At 32.8% G+C, this 18,756-nt stretch overlaps 1 protein-coding gene across 1 annotated transcript in view; it reads right to left on the bottom strand.

Moving 5' to 3' along the window:
• DPY19L1 (dpy-19 like C-mannosyltransferase 1) overlaps window positions 1–18,756 on the bottom strand; it is a 53,029-nt gene that overhangs the window by 9,871 nt on the left and 24,402 nt on the right. The window contains exons 9-19 of the mRNA XM_067291266.1: window positions 14,120–14,211; window positions 11,888–11,987; window positions 10,560–10,637; window positions 8,466–8,552; window positions 8,019–8,078; window positions 6,563–6,643; window positions 5,068–5,169; window positions 4,227–4,298; window positions 3,637–3,686; window positions 2,526–2,550; window positions 825–944 (exon numbers count right to left, since the gene is read on the bottom strand). Coding sequence (XP_067147367.1) covers window positions 825–944; window positions 2,526–2,550; window positions 3,637–3,686; window positions 4,227–4,298; window positions 5,068–5,169; window positions 6,563–6,643; window positions 8,019–8,078; window positions 8,466–8,552; window positions 10,560–10,637; window positions 11,888–11,987; window positions 14,120–14,211 — 867 coding nt within the window. The remainder of the gene's footprint in view (window positions 1–824; window positions 945–2,525; window positions 2,551–3,636; window positions 3,687–4,226; window positions 4,299–5,067; window positions 5,170–6,562; window positions 6,644–8,018; window positions 8,079–8,465; window positions 8,553–10,559; window positions 10,638–11,887; window positions 11,988–14,119; window positions 14,212–18,756) is intronic.

The raw sequence follows: 18,756 nt of genomic DNA, 5'->3' as shown, positions 1-18,756 counted from the left end.
TCCTCATGATGGTGCTCTTCCTGTAGACATTCCCATTAGTTCCCTGAAAGTTCAGGATTAATCATCATCTTTCACTCTCTCAGTGTGGGATATTTACTTCATATGATGTAAGTAACACTTTCCAGACAGAAGACTGCTTACCCTACTTTTGCAGCAGCTGCAAAGCTTCTGAAACAGCTACCCAGACACAGATTCAATCAAGTTCACTTCTCAAAAACACAACTACTGAAACATGGAAAGCCAATTCTAACAGATATTCTATATGTGGAAACCAATCTAATAACATTTTTGTGTTATGGATGATTTCAAGCTAGAAAAATTAAATCTGAGTTAGGCACATTTATTGTTTAAGTTTAAACTGTTTTCAACATGCAATGATATTTAGAAAAACTATTTAGAAAGGTCTTTTTAGAGTAAATTAATAAACAAAAAATATGGAAAGCAATCCAAAAAGCTGCGAAAACACAACGTAAATAAGCTTAAATACCTAAAATCAGTATTTGATACAAAGCTTGCAATGGCATAGAAGTGTTCAAATAAAACAAAATCTAGTATATGCCTCCCTATGCTCAAGCTCAATTCACAGTGTATTAATTTGTATAATAATGCAGTTGGACAAGTTGCATAACACAAGATTTTTGCTTTATTTGGGCTGAGGAGAGAGGGGAAAACGTGTAACCTTATTTTTAGACATACTAACTGGTTTATTTTTAACTGGTATACTCAGATTTAGCAATTACAAACACATAAATTTGTTTTAAAACAAATATCTGGGTAATCGTAAAAGTGCTGAGATAGTTACAGAATTAAAAAAAAGATCTTACCTGCTTTGAACACACTAAGGAAGCCATAACACAAAGATGTGGCGTCAAAAACAGTTTTAGTCTCATAATTAAAATCGCTAGGACACTGTATGCCAACAGCTGCAATGCATGATACACCAGCTGCAAAAACAAACATACCACACAGAAGCATAAGCTAGTGTTTGCATATGTTTCATTTGTATCTTAAATATACAACTTCTTTTTCAGTATAGCTTAAATGACAAGCTTATTCAAAAAAGAGTCCATGCCAAAATAAAGATCTTCACATTTCAGAGAGTGATAATGACTTTGCAATCTTCTTTTCAAAAATGTGTGTAGTATGTTAAGGTACGGAACAACAGGAAGGAGAAACAGTAACAATAAGACTAAAAGCAGCTAGAGAAATGACTAACTATCCAAAAGATCCTGAAGCATGAGACAAGCAATAATATATGCAAAATTTCTTGTATAATTTCTTTATAGGAGTGAATAGATCTTATTACTTAATATCTAAAATACTTAACAAGCATGAAATGAAAGAAGCAACTAAAATCATCCTCAGTAATCACACAACCACAGATCTGATTATAGCACCAGACTGCTTTAGCATTCTCAAAAGTAAAAGCTTAGGAAGTTCAACAAGCAGAGTTCTCACTCAACACTCCTAACACTGAATCTATGCTACCTGTGTAAGTGCTGTAGTTAAACATTAAGTATTGATTGCAAAAATACCTGTATCTAATTGATTGATTAAAATATTTTGAATGGCATGAGATTTCTCTCATAGCACAATCCACAATAAACTGCTAAAATACCCCAAACAAAATAGAAGCTCTTTAGGAAATCCTTGGTTTGCATGGGAAGTGAGAGTTCATTCCTTCCTATCTGAATCAATTATTGTAAAGCTGATTCAGTATTTTTGATACATCACTCCATAGTTATATTTTCCTAATTATTGAAATAATTCAGTAATTTCATACTCTAATGAATGAAGTATTTGGCTTTCCAAATGCCACCATGTGCATATTTAAAACTGATCTTCAGTGAACTGTTTGCTTATTCTACTCTAGAGTTATAGTAGGTTTCCTACTAAAGAATTTGAATAAATGGGTATGAAGATCAAAAAGGGTTATAAAAAGCCTTTCTTGTAAGCTTTGACCACATTAGCTGTTAAGTCAGCACGGACAGTGGAAATTTTTCTTAACTGCAAATAAAAAAGAAATCACAAAAGAAAGCTACCATTCAAGTATACTATTTAGGTAATTTTATTAAAAGAACCATAGGTAGAACTATTTTCATTGTAGCATATTTAAAAAGGAATTTTAAAAGGATAATATTATTTGTCAAACAATGACAAGCTTTGTCACCGCAGACAGGAAATTATACCATGAAACTACATATAGTAGCCATTCACCTTCTCAGTCTGTATGGGGAAACTGAAAGGCCCAGCTTAAGATCAGTGTTCTGTGCCTCTACAGCAAAAGCCCACAAGATTCCTCTCCTGCACCACCTCCGCTTCCCACTAGCTAGTACATTTTTTTGTTCAACATTCCAGAGTTATTTTGGTGATATACTGGACCCAATATAGAACAAGGGAACAGAAGTAGATGTGAATACTTAGCTTCAAATAATCACCTATCAGCATCAGACCACTGCAATTTCTATTTCAATATTGAATATTCACATTAACATAGGAACAGAACTGTGCAGAACGAGTCCTACCTCACCGTGGTTAAAACGTTCCTCTCTGAATAAAAAACAGAAAATCAAATTATTTATCTCATACAGAAGCAGTCGTTTTACTTTAGAATCATCTATGACAGTTCTAAACAATTGAACTAACCTGGTAAGCATGACTCAGCACCTGCATAGCTATTTTTTTCTTTATAACAAGCTTTGAAACATATTGCAAACCAGTAACTATTCTCCATCCCTAAGTCTATTTGCAATCTGAAAATTAATTTTAGTAGTTTTTTAATTACTTCCATGGATTATTTCACATATAAAACAGCTTATTTAGAAAATATCTCACTAACATAAAAGAGGCAGAACACTGTCACCAAAGAGTCAGTCATTTACTCAGTTACTACATATGTGATCTTTGGCTTCTTAGAAGAAAATACAAATGTGAATATAATCAAAGTTATGTATAGCTGCTGTTCTGCTAAAACATCTGTGAGGACAGGATAGTGAATCCTGCTCACATCTGTTGAAATTTTGATAAAGGCCATTAGACTATAGAAAGCAGAGATCACTGAAATGATTAGAGGTAAATAAAAGAAAGAAAATGCAGCAAAAGATACGTCAGGGAAATGAACAACACTCAGTTGGCCAAATTCCCCATTCTTGAGCCTAATATCAACAACTGATGCCAAATGGACATAATAGAGCAAGCATTACACATATTTAGTAAATAAAACGAATATGGTAGGGATTCCTTTCTAAAGATGAAACTTAAGTATCTTGATAACAGGAAAAAAAAATAATGGGGAGGAACATGTTTGCATTCACTGTTTATGAGAGAAAAGTGAATAGGAGCATAAATAAATACTGGTTTAAGAACATACAGCAGAAAAACATATTATGAAAAAAAGATTTGGGGCAGGAGGTTAGGATGTCTAAAACTAAGTTCAGCAGCTAAACTTAGTTTTAGACATACTATAAAAACATGCTAAATAGTACATCCAAGAGATTCAGTTATTGAACTGCAAATAATCTATACTTCAAAAAGGGCCACCACAATGTAAAATTCTAAATTATCTAGCATATATCAAACCAAATAAACTTCCAGCAGAAAATTCTGTTTTATATTCAAAAAGAAGACAACATTTACCTTTCACATTGGCCTTTTTGAGATAAGGCCCACACGAGATATTTAATTGCCTGAAGAAAGTGAAAGCCAACAAAAAGCATGAATAAACTTTCAAAAGCATTCCTAAAGCATTTTAAACATTTGCAAAATTAAATTGCACCTGGGCAATCCCATTCTGAGATTATACTAAGATAAAAACATGCTATATTTTAGCTAAAAATTCTTTGTTAGCATGTTTAATTAGTCGGGCAGTTTTCAGTTATTCCATCTGTTCTTGTGTAAACTGTAGGTTGTTTTTACATAAATTATGCATAATGAAATCTACAGAAACAGTTATAAACTATAGTTATAGTTCTCCTCAGCTAAAGGACAGAAATTTGTGTTTGGCGCTTTAACATCAAAACAAGTTTTGCCACTGACTTCTGGACTGCACTTCTGCAAAATCTATGTAAAGAGAATAGAGAATTTTATGTAAATAATTTTAAAGAATCATATTTTTAAAGAATCATGTTTTATCTAGCTTTCTCCTACCTCAAGATAAATAGAGGTCCCTTCGAAAAACCTAAAAAGCAAATTCAAGGTAAAGGCCATTCACTAAATCAATCACTTACCCTTTTAAGGATTACCGCCAAAACTATCAGAACAATTGGTAGTAGCAGAGTCTTGGTGTATCTCACTGGAGTCTATAACAGAAATAACCGTATTAACTGCTTTCCATTCATCCATCATTACTACAATGGTCATTTTACAGAAAATAATAAAAAGACATCCTTCCTCCAGGCAAATGTAAATTCAAACATACAACAAAAACAAAGCAAGCTTAAAAGAGACTAAAATTTCAACTCTACCCAGAAATCTCAGTAGGGATTGTAATACTAGGGTCATGAGCAAATGTTTCTCATTTCTTTGGCAAGCTTCCGTCAGGCTAAGAGTAGACTGTATGCCATGTGAATTTGAGTACTATGGTTTGAGGAACCTATAAAATTTCTAAATACATATCTGGATACTGATTAATTACCAAAGTCCACTAACAGCAAGTTAAAAAGCATCAGTGCTCCTCTGTAATCTAAATCCACCACATAGGACCTTTATAGCTCTAATTACATTTTCCCTCTATTCAAAATCAGTTACTGACAGCCACATAAAATCTTAAGTTTGCAAAACTGTAAATTTCCATTTGTCCCTGAACCAGCACTTCTTTCATTCAAGCAAGTATGTTTTCTAGAACTGAAATCAAAATATTCTTTTATTTTTAGTTAATTTAAAAGTAATAAAGCTAGCTAAATTTAGCTGAAGTCCATTTATGTCTCTAACTTCACCAGTAACCTCTTGAATTCAAAAAAGAAAAGTCTTATGATGCAAGCAGGAGACAGCTCTCACATGTTTTAAGTTACAAACTGATATAAACCAAAAATTTTCCAGTTCCACGGTGATCTGATCTGATCAGATTACCTCTTTTTCCATGAAGTCAAATTCTGCAGCACAGGTGTACATCAATGTATCAAAATCCTTGTAGCCAGTAAATTTAGATTTTAATAGATTACCTATATGAGCCTGGTAGGAAATAAAAAACAAAAGCAGTAGTAAGTAAAAATTGGCCTACGTTCTGCAATGAAGTAGTTGAAATGTAAATGTAAAGATTTTTAATTAGAACAGAAGTCTATAGGATTTACAATATTGTGACAACAGCACCAAAAATTTATTCAGGTAGATTAAATGAGGTTTTCACATATAAGAGAGCTTGGGCAAAATAAAAAGTGGAAAGTGGCAGAAAAATGGGGTTATCACTGGGACTGGGCTCAACAAGAGTATGGGTTTGCATACTCATTTTAAGCTATGAGCTGGCCACCTTTTGCCCCTTGATATAGCATCTGCACAGATAATGTCTAAACAGTAGAATCCGATAATAAAAGAGCCAAAGTGCAATGAGGAGTCCTAGTTACAACAAAGATTTCAAAACTGTCTTCTTAAAAATTAGCTTCACAGAAAAATAAACTAAAAAATTGAGCAAATACAGGAAAAGATATCAGAAGATATCAGAAATGCCCAAAGCTCTACAAAGCCACATTTACAGACAAACAAAGCATTTGTTAAATCAGTAGTAAAAACCTTTGTCTTTTCACAAACTTAGGTCATAGCACCTCAAAGTGATAATTCATAATGAATGGAAAGCAATTATACAATCTCTCCTCCACTTCTGCAAAAGTAATCTTGGAGTTTCAGGAAAATACATAAGATGATAAAAATCAAAATATTAAAAATTAGGAAGTTTTCTAAAGAAACCAACCTAAATAAATGAAACACATCAATATCTGTCTTGTAGCCTCCATTGACTTCAGCTGATATGCATTACTTTCTGATTTGTCATTAGTTGATTATTTATACAGTTTTATTACTATACCGTTTCCCTTCCCCAATGCTATACAGTTTAATATAACATCTTTCAAGTGAGTTTTTTTTTTTTTTTTAAACTAAAAAATCCATAATGGTAGAACAGAACTGTAGGAAAATAAAGGTTCCAAGTATAAAGCAATGCTCTTCCACAAAACATAAAAGAGGTTTTCAAACATAAATTAAACTTACTTAAAAGTCTGAGAATAGTTTTGTTAACTGAGAATAGTTTAGGCCTAAAATATCTTATTGGACATCTGTACTCCTAGGCTAAGGAAAATTTATTTTTTTCTGTGCTAACTTACCTTCTCTCAATATCACGCTTCACTGGCAAAATAATGTTAGTTTTTAACCTAACTCCCACTTCAGTTTCATTTAATTTAAAAAGGGAAGAAAACAGAATCATAAATGAGTTATCATATAAAATATTATCATAAATATCACTATCACATAAATCTACTATGAAAATAGTACTTAAAAGTGTTACATAATAGCAGACAGCTTTCTGAACAGAAATCAAAATGCCAGATATTAAGCTAAGAGAAAGAACACTTACATCATCAGCTATTCCAAATGCTAAAGAAGTCAGATATTTCAAGGTGACTGTCCCAAATATCCAGGCACATCCTTCAATGACCTTAAAAATATATTCAGAATTATATAAACATGTCTCAAAGGAAGTTTAAATAAAAACTTTCTTTTTAGAAAAGCTTGTTAAATTAAGCACTTAGTTAAAAACTCTCAGATGTCATCACCAAGAAGTGTAACCATCTCTAACCAAGTATGTTTCACCAAGTAGAGTGCACTGGGGTGTTTTTTGTTTTTTTTTTTTTCCTATTACAATTGAAACCATTTTTGTGCAACTGATTTATGTTATGACTGTATCACCACACACTACATTGTAGTAGAGGAGATACCTAAGCTGCCTTTAAACAGGGGCAGCCTAACTCTGAATTCCATTTGTTTTGCATACACTGGGGTAGTAGAATTATTTTCCACTAATAACTCCTCCAACATTATGAGGTTGTACTGTTCTACTAATTCAACCCTTTGTAGGAACTTGCTTATTTATAGTACCTTCTCAAGATAAACTCAAACTTTTAGTTATATATTAGGTTTACCCCTACACCAGAATGATGCAAAAGAAATTCTAGACAATCTAACTGAAGCTATCCCCATTTTTTTATAAAACCAACTGAACTGAATAGGACAACCTGGCTCAGTATCTCGTGTCTGACAGATACCAGCAGCAGATGCTTTCACAGAGAATATAACAACAAAATACAAACTGATCTTTCCTTTAACGTAATCAGAGGAGTAACATGACTGCTGGTTGTGTTCAGTCATCATATTTAATGGCTGCAAATAAACCTAAATTCCTGGAAGGTACTTAATCCTTTTCTAAATACTTCTATATTTTTTGCTTCCACAGTATCTTTCTTCCATCTCCTATGAACTTGCTGCTGCTAAAATAAGGGGCATCAGAAACTATAATAAACCATAAACTAAACATAAACTGTAATCATATCCTGTTTAATTATAGGCTGCTTATTGTTGTTATCAAAAAGACTCTAAAATAATAATTGTATAGGATAGTTTTATGTGAATCTGTAATGCAGTATCTTAATCTCCATATCTGCAAGCACTGTTACCCTTTAAGCTGCTTCTTCTAAATTCTCTCCTTTATTTTAAAGGGAATTTCATATGGATTTTAGTAGTTGTAAATACATTCGAGTTGGGAGCATAAAATTAAATGTGTTGCCATAGAAAGGATGTTATTTAAATTTTATGAAATAAATATATGTTTATGTTCCATTTTTTGTTTTCCTTAAATGAAGACTAATTTCAGGGAATATGGACAATTTACTTGAATACAGCAGTTCAGCTGTATCTCTTGATTTTAAAACACAAGAAACTAAACCAGAAACTATTTCTCTATTTCCTAAAAAACAAATAAACCAAAAAAAAGTAATAGTCCTTTTCTGAAATTCAAAATATATCAAAATCCTTACCCATAAACTGACTTCTCTTCTGCTCTTTTTCAAGAATTTTGGACTCAATTCAAGAATTCCCTAATAATAAAAAGAATGTGCATTTTTAGGTAAGATGTAGTAGCCACACAACATTTTCCAGTATCCCAGATTATTATTTTATTTTAGTAAGAGCTTATTGTACAATGCAACTATTATTAAAAAAAAAAAAAACACTCCTGAATCAATGCAACCTGAAATAAGAAAAAATATATTATTCTGCAGTTTCACCCTGCACAAACCAGACATACTAATATAAGAACTTTTACTGCAGTTTACATACAATGAATGGAAGACTACTCTAATCCCTAAATTAATCTTTCTGAACTATTTGGCAATGCAGTAATTTCACATTTTACATCAATGCATTAAATAATAGTACAGCATTATATTCTTAGCATCTCATGATTTCTTTCTTAAACAACTTACCCAGATAACTACTAAAGATGCAGCATAATAGGATGTCAATAACATTGAATTACCAAACATCAGAATAAAACACATTACAAGAGATACCTGAAATAAGAAAATAAAAGTAATTAAATTTAAAATAGAAAAGAATTGTCTAAGTACAGAAATTGCTTTTTAACAATTTGAAATTTAAAGAAACTTGCTTCGCAGCAAATGCAGGCTATATACCCAGCCTAGAGAATTGTTCTGAAAACACCAACTATAAGGATGCAATGGTTATAAGGTAGCCAAATGTAGAATATTATAGTAACTTACATTAAAATGTAAGTAAAAATGGACAAAAAGATTTGATTCTTCTAATTCATTCAGGACTAATTCATTTTATGTAGTATACCACTTACATTTTAAAAGTTACTCCTAACATATACATTTTTTCAAATTATTATATCTCTATCCTGTTTGTTGTCTCTCAGAATCCTAGACAAACATTAAAAATCTTGAATAAATGTTTGTTGTTGTTTTTATTTCTTACACACTAAAATATAATCATCACCAAATTCAATAAAGAAAAATTCTAATCTGACACTTTCATCATATACGCATAACTATTTCAGCTGATAAGGCTGAAACTCAAAGCTGAAATACAACTCTTATTCAGTGTCTTGATTTTCTGCTGTGCCTGTTCTAATTTTTCAAGATTTTTCTCTAAAGAGAAAGCAAGATGAAACAAATTTTCTAACTTGGAAAGATGGTCAATCTCTGGGCCTTTTCCTACATACAGGAACATTAGGAAAAATAATTCATTTATTTGTAAAATATGCAGCCTTTTGAACTTTTTTATTATTTTTCATGGTTATACTTCCTCATATTTCACAGAAAGGTGGAAAGAAAAAAAAAAATCAAAACCACAAAAGACTGGCAGTTTAGCTAGGCTCACTAAATTTTCTCTTAGAATATCACATACTTGTGTATCTGAAATTGGACTTTTTACGATACTGACAGCAAAATTATGATACGGCTATTGACAGAAAGTTCTAAATATTTCATCCTGTTTCTGACAAAAAAAATTATTAAACCAAGAGGCTTATTTGCAAATTTTCCTGACAAGTCTGACTTGAGACAACCACTTGGTGTCTCCGGTTTATTTCAAAAATGAGTTGTACAGAGCTTACTACTGCCTTTTATTTATGATTTAGAGCATTTCGTCATTCTGAATACATATGAAGTACAATCTCATTCAAAGCTGTTTTGCTGTGGTAGACATTCTCTTTTTGCCCATTGAGTTTCCTTAGCACAATTTTAGAAAAAAATTTTTTTTAAAAGCAGCCATATTCGTTCAAAAAAGTTTACTTTCTGTATATTTAAGACAATAATCTCTCTCCAAGAAGCTTGTAGTAAAACTTTATCATTATCAACCTCAAAAATGAAAATTAGATATATTATGCTGAATCTTATATGCCTTAGGCTTATTACCTCCGTAGCCTTTGTTGACATTCTCATCAATTTTTGACAAAATATTTTTTTTTCCTCAGAGGAATATTTTATCTTCTTTGACTTCCTTGCTACATATTTCCCCAAATAGTTCAACCGCAACATCTTCACATAGTTAAGATTAGAGTAGTCTTCAGAACCCTGTTTTACTTGTGGTTCTTCTCTTTCAATGATAAATAGACTATTCTCCAAATTTGACTAGCTAGCATTCCGTTTTTGGTTTCTATTAATCACGAGATAAGATGAGTTGAACGCTGCATTTTCAACTTTTTATTGTTCATACTTTATTACTTGGTATATTTTCTAGTTTGCTGTTTGAGACAGTATCTTCAAATTCATAGAATGAATAGGGACAAAAAGGAGAGGCAAATATTTCCACAATTCTTGTAAGTTGCTAACTTTCTTGAGTTCAAAGATACTGGTGTCCCAGAAGGATTCTAGTTTCTGACTCTGTGATCTAAGTATATGTCAGATCAAGCTGTTCAAATGCAGGCCCCTCCACCCCTTATTACTGCATCTTTTCAATCATCTTGTAACTAAGCAAAACACTAAAGACAGCGAGCTTCTTTTGATGCTCTAACCTGGTTGTCAGAATTTAGTTTAAAAAGAAAAAAAAATTACCATATGAGCAGAGAGTATCTTCTGTAATTTGCAGGAGTCAATATAACCCATAACATACACAGCAAATAAAGAAGCTATCTAGAATCAAAAGTGAAAGATAGTTAAAGCAATTTAAAGCGATGTACTCTCCCTAGCAGAATATGCATTCATACGCAAAAAGTAATTGTGAACAATCATACATCAATTTTTACAGCTATATATTTGAATATTTAAGAAATAAGTTTTCAGCTTTACAAAAAAATGAAGGACATTAAAATATAGTACTAAAATAACACCTTTCACCTTTGATTAAAAAAAAGCATTAATAATCATTGCAAAAATATTATAGTTAAGTAAAGTATGGAAACATCCAAAATTTGCTGACAAGGAAAATGCGATTCAGTGATTAAGTAGCTTGCTAAAAGTAAAACAGGAAATCCATGAAATTATGAATTGAGTCCATAACTTCAAATTTCAGGCCCAGAATCTTAAACAGGTATCTACCCCACCTTGTCTTACTGTTTCTGAAACAAAACAAAACCAAAACAACTGGAAGTTTATAATGACAGGTTTCTTAAAATATTTTATATACTTTAATGGCTTCCTCTTTTTTAGTTAGAAAATGTGTGTACCGCAGCACAGACTGATCGTTCAAAACTATCAACTCAAACCAAGCAGTATCAACTCTGAGTGGGATAAACAAGTGAAAAGGTATGGACACGTGGTTGGATTCTGATCTACAGGCTACAGTTCAATCAATTTAAATACTAAGGAAGAGTGCTGCATGTCAATATCCTCTTGCTCACATTAGCCAGTGCTGAAATATAGTAAAACTACCTCATCTATTTGAACTCTCTCAGACAGTAAAATTATGCTATTACTCACAGAATCATGAAAATCAAATACAAAATCATGCAAAATCATGCCAGATATTACATGCCATGCAAAAATTGCTCAGCTTAAAAATTCTGTGTTTAATTTTGTATAACCTAAAGTGATGCAAGACCACTGCCTTAATTTATTTTGTAATTCAATTTGCAAAGTTTTCTCTTGTTCTGCACTTGTTCTAATGTACGTATCTTAGGCTGGAGGCTGCTTTTAAGGGAAAGCTAAATTGTTTAATCCTGGAAACAGAAGATTGAGTGATGTAAATGGTCAACTTGTAAATTTTTAAGACCACTAGAAAAGGATTGATGTGACAAATGGTATGAATCTTTCCGGAGAGCAAGAGTCAAGTCTAGCTAAAAGGAAAGCATCAGCATAGTTGTAAATTCAGCAACCATCTGTAGAATGTAGTCAATCTGTCTAAATAATTCACAGATACTATTTGAAGTTGCATACGATCTTACCTGTGTGAGAAGAACAAATTGAGCAAACTGCCAGGGAAGCATGAAAAAGATATTAGAAACACACAGTGCAATCAAGCTTCCTGTATTAATATTCGGAATCCTTGGGAAAAAGAGACAGAATAGGTATCAGTAAGTTAAACTACACAGATATTTGCATATTATTCAAAAGTACAGCAGAGAACAGAATAAAAACAAGTTACCTTGAATGTTAGCTAGCAATACTGATCCACTATAGATAACATAGCTGAAGCAAATTTAGTATTAATTTTCCATCAGTTTCCAAAAACAATAGCTCCAATAGTTCTGAAGAATATCTAACTGAAGAGTGGCTATTTACCAGACATGTCTTTTCCTGGCAGCACGTAATATACCAGGCCAAACTATGTCTCTTGCAGGGGTCCAACTCCTTGTAATAACTTAACAATCATGTCACATCCATTTCTTTTTTCTGCCGAGACCACAAATATTCTCAGAATAGTCTGTATCTGATAGTGATTGCATTCCTCTAACATACTATCTCACAAGTTTCTTTCCATATTAACTTTCTGCAACTTTTTGCCAATGTCCCTTCTTGGAATCAAGATTTCAGGGCAGGAGAGAAAAACAAATATAAAAAGGAGCTCTTGAAATCGTCTTTAATAGTTATCTTTCTCTCAAAATTGAAACTCATCTTTAACTGAACAAAGCCCATTCTCCAGGTGCTAGTAGAAGTGCTAATTATTTATTTCTGTGTTAGCTTTGAATTTACTTCTGAAATAAGTCACATTTCAAATTTCACTAAGTGGCCTCCACTAGATGAGAGACCATAAATAGTCTGCTGAAAAAAAACCCAAACCCAACATATTATGGCAGTCTTGCCAAACTCTGTAAAGTTATTCATCAGTTCCCTTAGAAAGCCTCAAGATTAACATATGCTGGAAATCATGCTAAGCATGAGACTACTGTTTTACTTAATTGACAAAAGCAGTGGAGGATTTAAGTTCTAGCCTCTGTTCCAAAGACAGTTCCTGTATTATAGCAAAAGACTGCTATACATAAAACAAAGCTGCTCCTGAAGCAGGAACTATAACTGAGAATCAGAAAGTTAAATCATAGAATGTTTTAACACCTTTTTAGGACCTGGTGATGAAATGCCTATTTTAAATACCCACTTCTCACTGGCAAGTAAGCTTTAGTACTATTTTATATATCAAGATTTGAAGAACAGGAGAATCAAGAAGCATCATAATTATAGGTGCAGAATACATACACTCTGATAACCCTAATTAAAAGTGCAGTTTTCTCCTTTTTGTTTGACCTTACACTTCAGGAATAACCATTAAATGAAGCGGTGCCATTTTAATATAAAATATAGCAATCAGTCTATAAATTGTTGCTCAAAATATTTTTCTAGACAGTATATAACTTTAGTCCCACCTAAAAATGACAGATTAGTAACAACGAAGCAAAATATATTTTTGTTTTAATCATCAATGACTACAAATCAGCATGACCTAAAAAAGGAAAATCCGGGGTTGCAAATACAAAGCTTAGCTAAATCACAAGTAGACTGAGAATCTGATACCATGGAGTTTGGTGGAAAAGCCCTCAAGTATCATGCTTATTTTTCAAACCAGAGGCAAGATAGTCAAGTAAGGATGTTGTAAGCTAAAAGCAACAACTGCGAAACAAGGCATGTGACCTCAAGAGCATCCTTGCATTAATGTAATGAGATTGCTCTAAAAGCTTGAGCTAATAAACTCATACAAAGCTGCATGGACTTACTAGCTTGTAGGTGCTTATAGCATCCTCTATTGCATAGCATAGGCATATTCTAAGTGCAACCAACCTACCACTCCCAAAGAGGGTCAGAACTAAGGTGATGGAATATCAGCTTGTTTCTCATTAAGAAGTCAGTCAACTGAAAATTGATTTGTAGTTTAGATATGTATTTGCCAACATGTTAAATATGATTTTATTACAGCTATATCTTGAAACTGCAATGCTTTTCCTCTTAACAAATGAGAAATACGACTGCAGTTCTGGTGCAGTGTCTGCCATGTAAACAGCCACAAGGAAGTTTCTGTGCTCATGATACCGTTGTTGCATCATACAAAGGCACTGGAACTAGCAACAGCTGATAACGTACAAGAAAAAGCTCCAATCTGCAAAACAACATAGTATTCAAATAATGCCCTGTGACATTCAATTTTTTAAATAATTGTAAATAGCTAAGTATAAATTGAAAGGTACCTGAGAATATAGGTCAAAAGTAACATCTGAAGCACAAGGAATGGGTATGAGAAACTTTCACGAAGAGGCGGAGTCCACATGACACGAGTACACTAAAAATAAGAACTGCATTAGCTGATGTTTGCTGCTATATTTCCATAAAGCAATGCATTTGTATTTCAAAATGAATGACCACTGACACTTCAATAAAGCAAAACCAAACAAGATGAGCTTTTACTCATAAGCTAATGAAACAACATGCCAGGAAGCAGAAAAGGAAAGGACAAAGTAAGCAGCTTTCAGACTTGAGGTCTGTGATGCACTGTTTTTCAGACTGTTATTGTTGGCTCATTCTCCTTAAATGTGAAAATTACAGTAGATTATTGCTTTTCCAAAATTAAATGTGACAGATAACATGAAAGATAAAAGCCAGGACAGCAGCTGTTTGTCACTGTTTCTGCTGAAATTAGCAAGTCATTCACGTAACCAAAACCATTCTGAAATTCAGGAAGTGACTTCCCGCACTTACATGGAGAAAGGGTGTGGCAAGAGGATCTGAAGGATAAATCAACATGCTCCTCACTACTCTTCATTACGCTAGAGCTCTCCAGGTTATAAACATTTCATATTTCCAGCAGCAACAACATAGAAAGTACAAAATTTGTAGCTGTCCTGTAGGCCAGTAAAACTCAGCAATGAAACTAAGCTCTTACAGAGCTATACTAACTTACACCCTTCACTCTTTAACCCTAATGAAGCAAAGAATAATAAAATGAGATCAACTGAATAGTTTTTTCATTAATTTCTGGGAGTTCATAGCAAACAGCTCAGATACTCTCATCTTGAATCTTTGAATCTTGAATCTTTATATTCAATTTTTCTTAAAGGTTTGGAGATGGTAGTGACCAAAAAATTGCTAAAACTTTACATTTTAGCACATTACTTAACACTTCATTTCCATTTTAAATTAATGTATCTACATGATTAAATAATGCATTTCATATTTTTTCAACTTTATATACAATATTCGTTCAGATGCATAAGTAGTTTATCCAAAGAATATTATACTTTATATAGAATCTGTTATAAAAATTACAAGCCTGCATGGAGGAAATACAATCACTTTTAAATCCACGGTTTACAAGCGAAGCTGGAGAAAAGCTTTGATTACCACTATGTAGCTATTACATGTGGGGTTTTCACCCAATATTTAGGAAAAATACTTTGAACAAACGATATCTTTGGTTTGTATTTATTTACCGTTGCAACAGAGAGAATCATGCTTACAACTTTGCACTCAACATTTTTACAAAATTGCTAAGTATGCTTTGATAAATGAACTAAACATTCCTGCAGCTTTTTGTACATAAACCTATCTTATACAACAGTATTACCCATTCTCCTTTTTCTACTTCCCTGTTCATCATTAAGTGATTTGTCTCTGTAGAATAGGTGTCACTGAGTCTGCAGCCAGGAAGCAGGCAAGTACTGCCAGCAGGAGCTTAAAATTACTCCCCCTCACAATCTGAAATACTATTCAAGCCTGTGTCATGTCTGTGATCAGCTGGTACAATATATTCCAAAACAAATAAAACAATTAAAATGAGGAAAAAGAACATAAATCCTTGTACATTGTTTCTTTTACATGCAACACAAGACTGACTGTGCAAGTAACAGAAGGCAAAAATAAATGAATGAATGTATGAATGAACAAACAAATAAATAAATAAATAATGGCAATTAATAAATAAATAAAGGCAATTACGCATAGGCATAATCATAAAAAACACCCATACTTCAGGAAAGAAAATTATATCCTCAGCTGAAAGAAAAATGCATAGATGGATGCTAACACAAGCTCTTGAGAAGACTGCTGAAAAGGCAATTCTGTTTACAAATTTCAAGGAAGATCAACTAGAAGAGGTGCAGCGGAGGCCTGGTAAAAGAACTGTGTAATGGAAATCCTATCTCAAGAGTGGAAACGTGGAAGGGTTTGGCTTATTCAAACAACTTACGTGAAGGCTGACAGGGGATAAAATTGTGTCAGTAAGTATTCTGTGATATAAGCATTGTGGAAGGAAAATAAAATGTTTCTAGTAGAGGTCAACTTTGACATACAAACAAATCGGTTTGGAATGGACATCAATAGATTCAGGCTAAAAAAAATCACAAGAAAGTTCTTCACTACTACAGTACAAAAACATAATTCATTCAAATATGGATTGTGATGAATTTATGAAAGTTGATAGTATGAGATGCTGAGATAGCAGGGATTGAACTCAGTGAATAGATATCCCTTCTACTTTGATCCTATAATACTAGAAACATTTTTAAAGTGTTGCTTCACCAAAGAAGTCATGAGAAGCAGTATTAAAACATTCATTGCTTATCATCTTGCTATTTTACAAATATGTTAAATTAATAGTGTAAAATAAATGCAAAGGATAGAAGACAGTCACATTCATCAAACATAAACCTTAGAGTCTAACAGGATTCTCTCTGTAACATTTGCATCCTGATAGCCATTAAAATAAACTTTTCATTGATATAAAAAGTAACATGTAACCTTCAGCTGATTGAAAGACTATTACTTAAAAATTTTTATTAACAAAAAGACTACACTGTTTTAGAATAATCATGATTATGTTTGTTATTTTTCAAGGATATAGCAACATTTGATTTACCAAATCTTTGATAGCAGAGGAGGAAAAAAAAGGGGAAAGAAATGGTGAGGATGTACAACCATAAAAAGGAAGCATCACCTTAACAGTATATTGACTAATGTAACCCATGTTATTTTTCTATATTTGGAATGTAATACTAAATCATCAGTGGATAGTTTATCAAGGATGTAAGCTAACTTTATTACAGGTATAAATACGTAAGATCTGTTTGGGTTTGGCATCATTAAAACATAATAGCACAAGCATAGCACAAATAAAAACATACTGCCTTAGGGATCACCAGCTAAACTCCAGGTTAGCCACTTTTATGTGGCATGGAATCTGAGCTAACAAGACTTGCAAACCAAGTTGACTCTTATAGCTCAGTACTATCCTTTCTGGTAAGGAAAGCAATTTTTTAGGAATTGGTCTAGCTCCACAGTGGGTACTGATGAATCACATACAAAGTGATTCCCACAGACCAAAAAGCATATCAAATTCTCAAAGAGTTATCTGATTAGGTGTAGTAGAAATACAAAGAGCCAGCTGAGATCTCACACTCAATCTTTGCAAGTAAGCCCTCCTTCCTCTCCAGAAATCCAAACTACGCAGATGAGACTCAATCAGTCACAATACTCAACCTCCACATAAACCCCAGACTAGGTGTGCATACAGCCATGCAGGTGTAATGTCTATGCCATTGTCCCAAATATCCACATTATCTGTGTTTTCTCCCCCAGGTCCAGTCATCCATATAATGGAGAGCTGACTGTACCACAGTGAAGTAAATGCTTCTTTTCAATATTGCTACCACTATCTTTGACACTTCCAGCTTGTTCCTTTCTAAAGTTACAGTTTATCACCTTCACAGATTCATCAAAACAACACGTACTATATCAGTATCTCCTGGCAAAGGATAAAAATATTGAATTCACTTCCAGAAGAGTATTAGTAAGAATGGAAACCCATGCAAAACTCTGTAAGCACTTACAGCATGAAAAAAAGTTTAGAAACACTAATATTTATCTGACTTCTTCCAGGCACTTAATACCCTAGACAAAAACTCCGCACAAAGAATATTCAGAGCAAAACATTTCAAATGAAACTTAAAAATATAATAGCTATTTCACCAACAAGATTCTTGTTTTAGAAGAAAACCATCAAAGCTCATCATAAGTAAAAGAATCTTTCATTCTATTAGGTACAGCTACATTTTGTTACTACTCAGAGACCTCTATAAAGTTCAGCTCAGTAAACTAAGAAAACAAAAAGGAGATTTAACTCTTAACAAAATCATAGGGTATCTCATTTCCTTCTAGACAACAAGCTTTACAGTTCAACTATATTTTAAATAAAATAAAATGCGTGTTTTTAAAAAATAAAAGCAGAAATATTGCCCAAGGGCATACAAAAACAGTGACAAGAACAGCATTGGCTGGGGGCAGAGGAGGACATGTTAGGCAGCAGGGTTTTTTTTCCCTGATTCAAACAGCTTCCTAAAAATGTTTAGCATTAGACTACTGTATATATGTATGTAGTTTCTAAATTCTATGTATCTTATCAAGAGTATAGTAAATATCAGTATAGCATTTGAGAAGAGTACTACAACCTTTTTTCAAATATTCATGAATTTCTGATATAATGTATAGTAATCTAGAGAAAACCTCCTCCATTTTTGAAGTTTGTTCATATGGTACATCTAGTCCAGTTATGCCTGGAATGGGGACAGAAATGAAAGTTTTTGATGTTTTGAAACTTGAAGCCACTGTGCTAAGATTTCAATCTCAAAAACACACTGGAATACATTTCCTCCCCTCACTATTTCTTCTCTCTAAAATATAGGTTTCAAGGAAACAAAATTACATTCTATAAAAGCATACTTAATTTGACTTATTAAAGGGTTTCAATAAATTTGCTAGCATTCTGCTGGTAAACAATAAGAACACTACCAGTCAAGGTTTAGCAGAAGATAATTAGTTAATTGATCAAGTTAGG

Source organism: Apteryx mantelli, chromosome 2, assembly GCF_036417845.1.
Source record: "Apteryx mantelli isolate bAptMan1 chromosome 2, bAptMan1.hap1, whole genome shotgun sequence".
NCBI classification, from domain to species: Eukaryota; Metazoa; Chordata; class Aves; order Apterygiformes; family Apterygidae; genus Apteryx; species Apteryx mantelli.
This window is presented reverse-complemented; position numbering and strand designations above follow the sequence as displayed.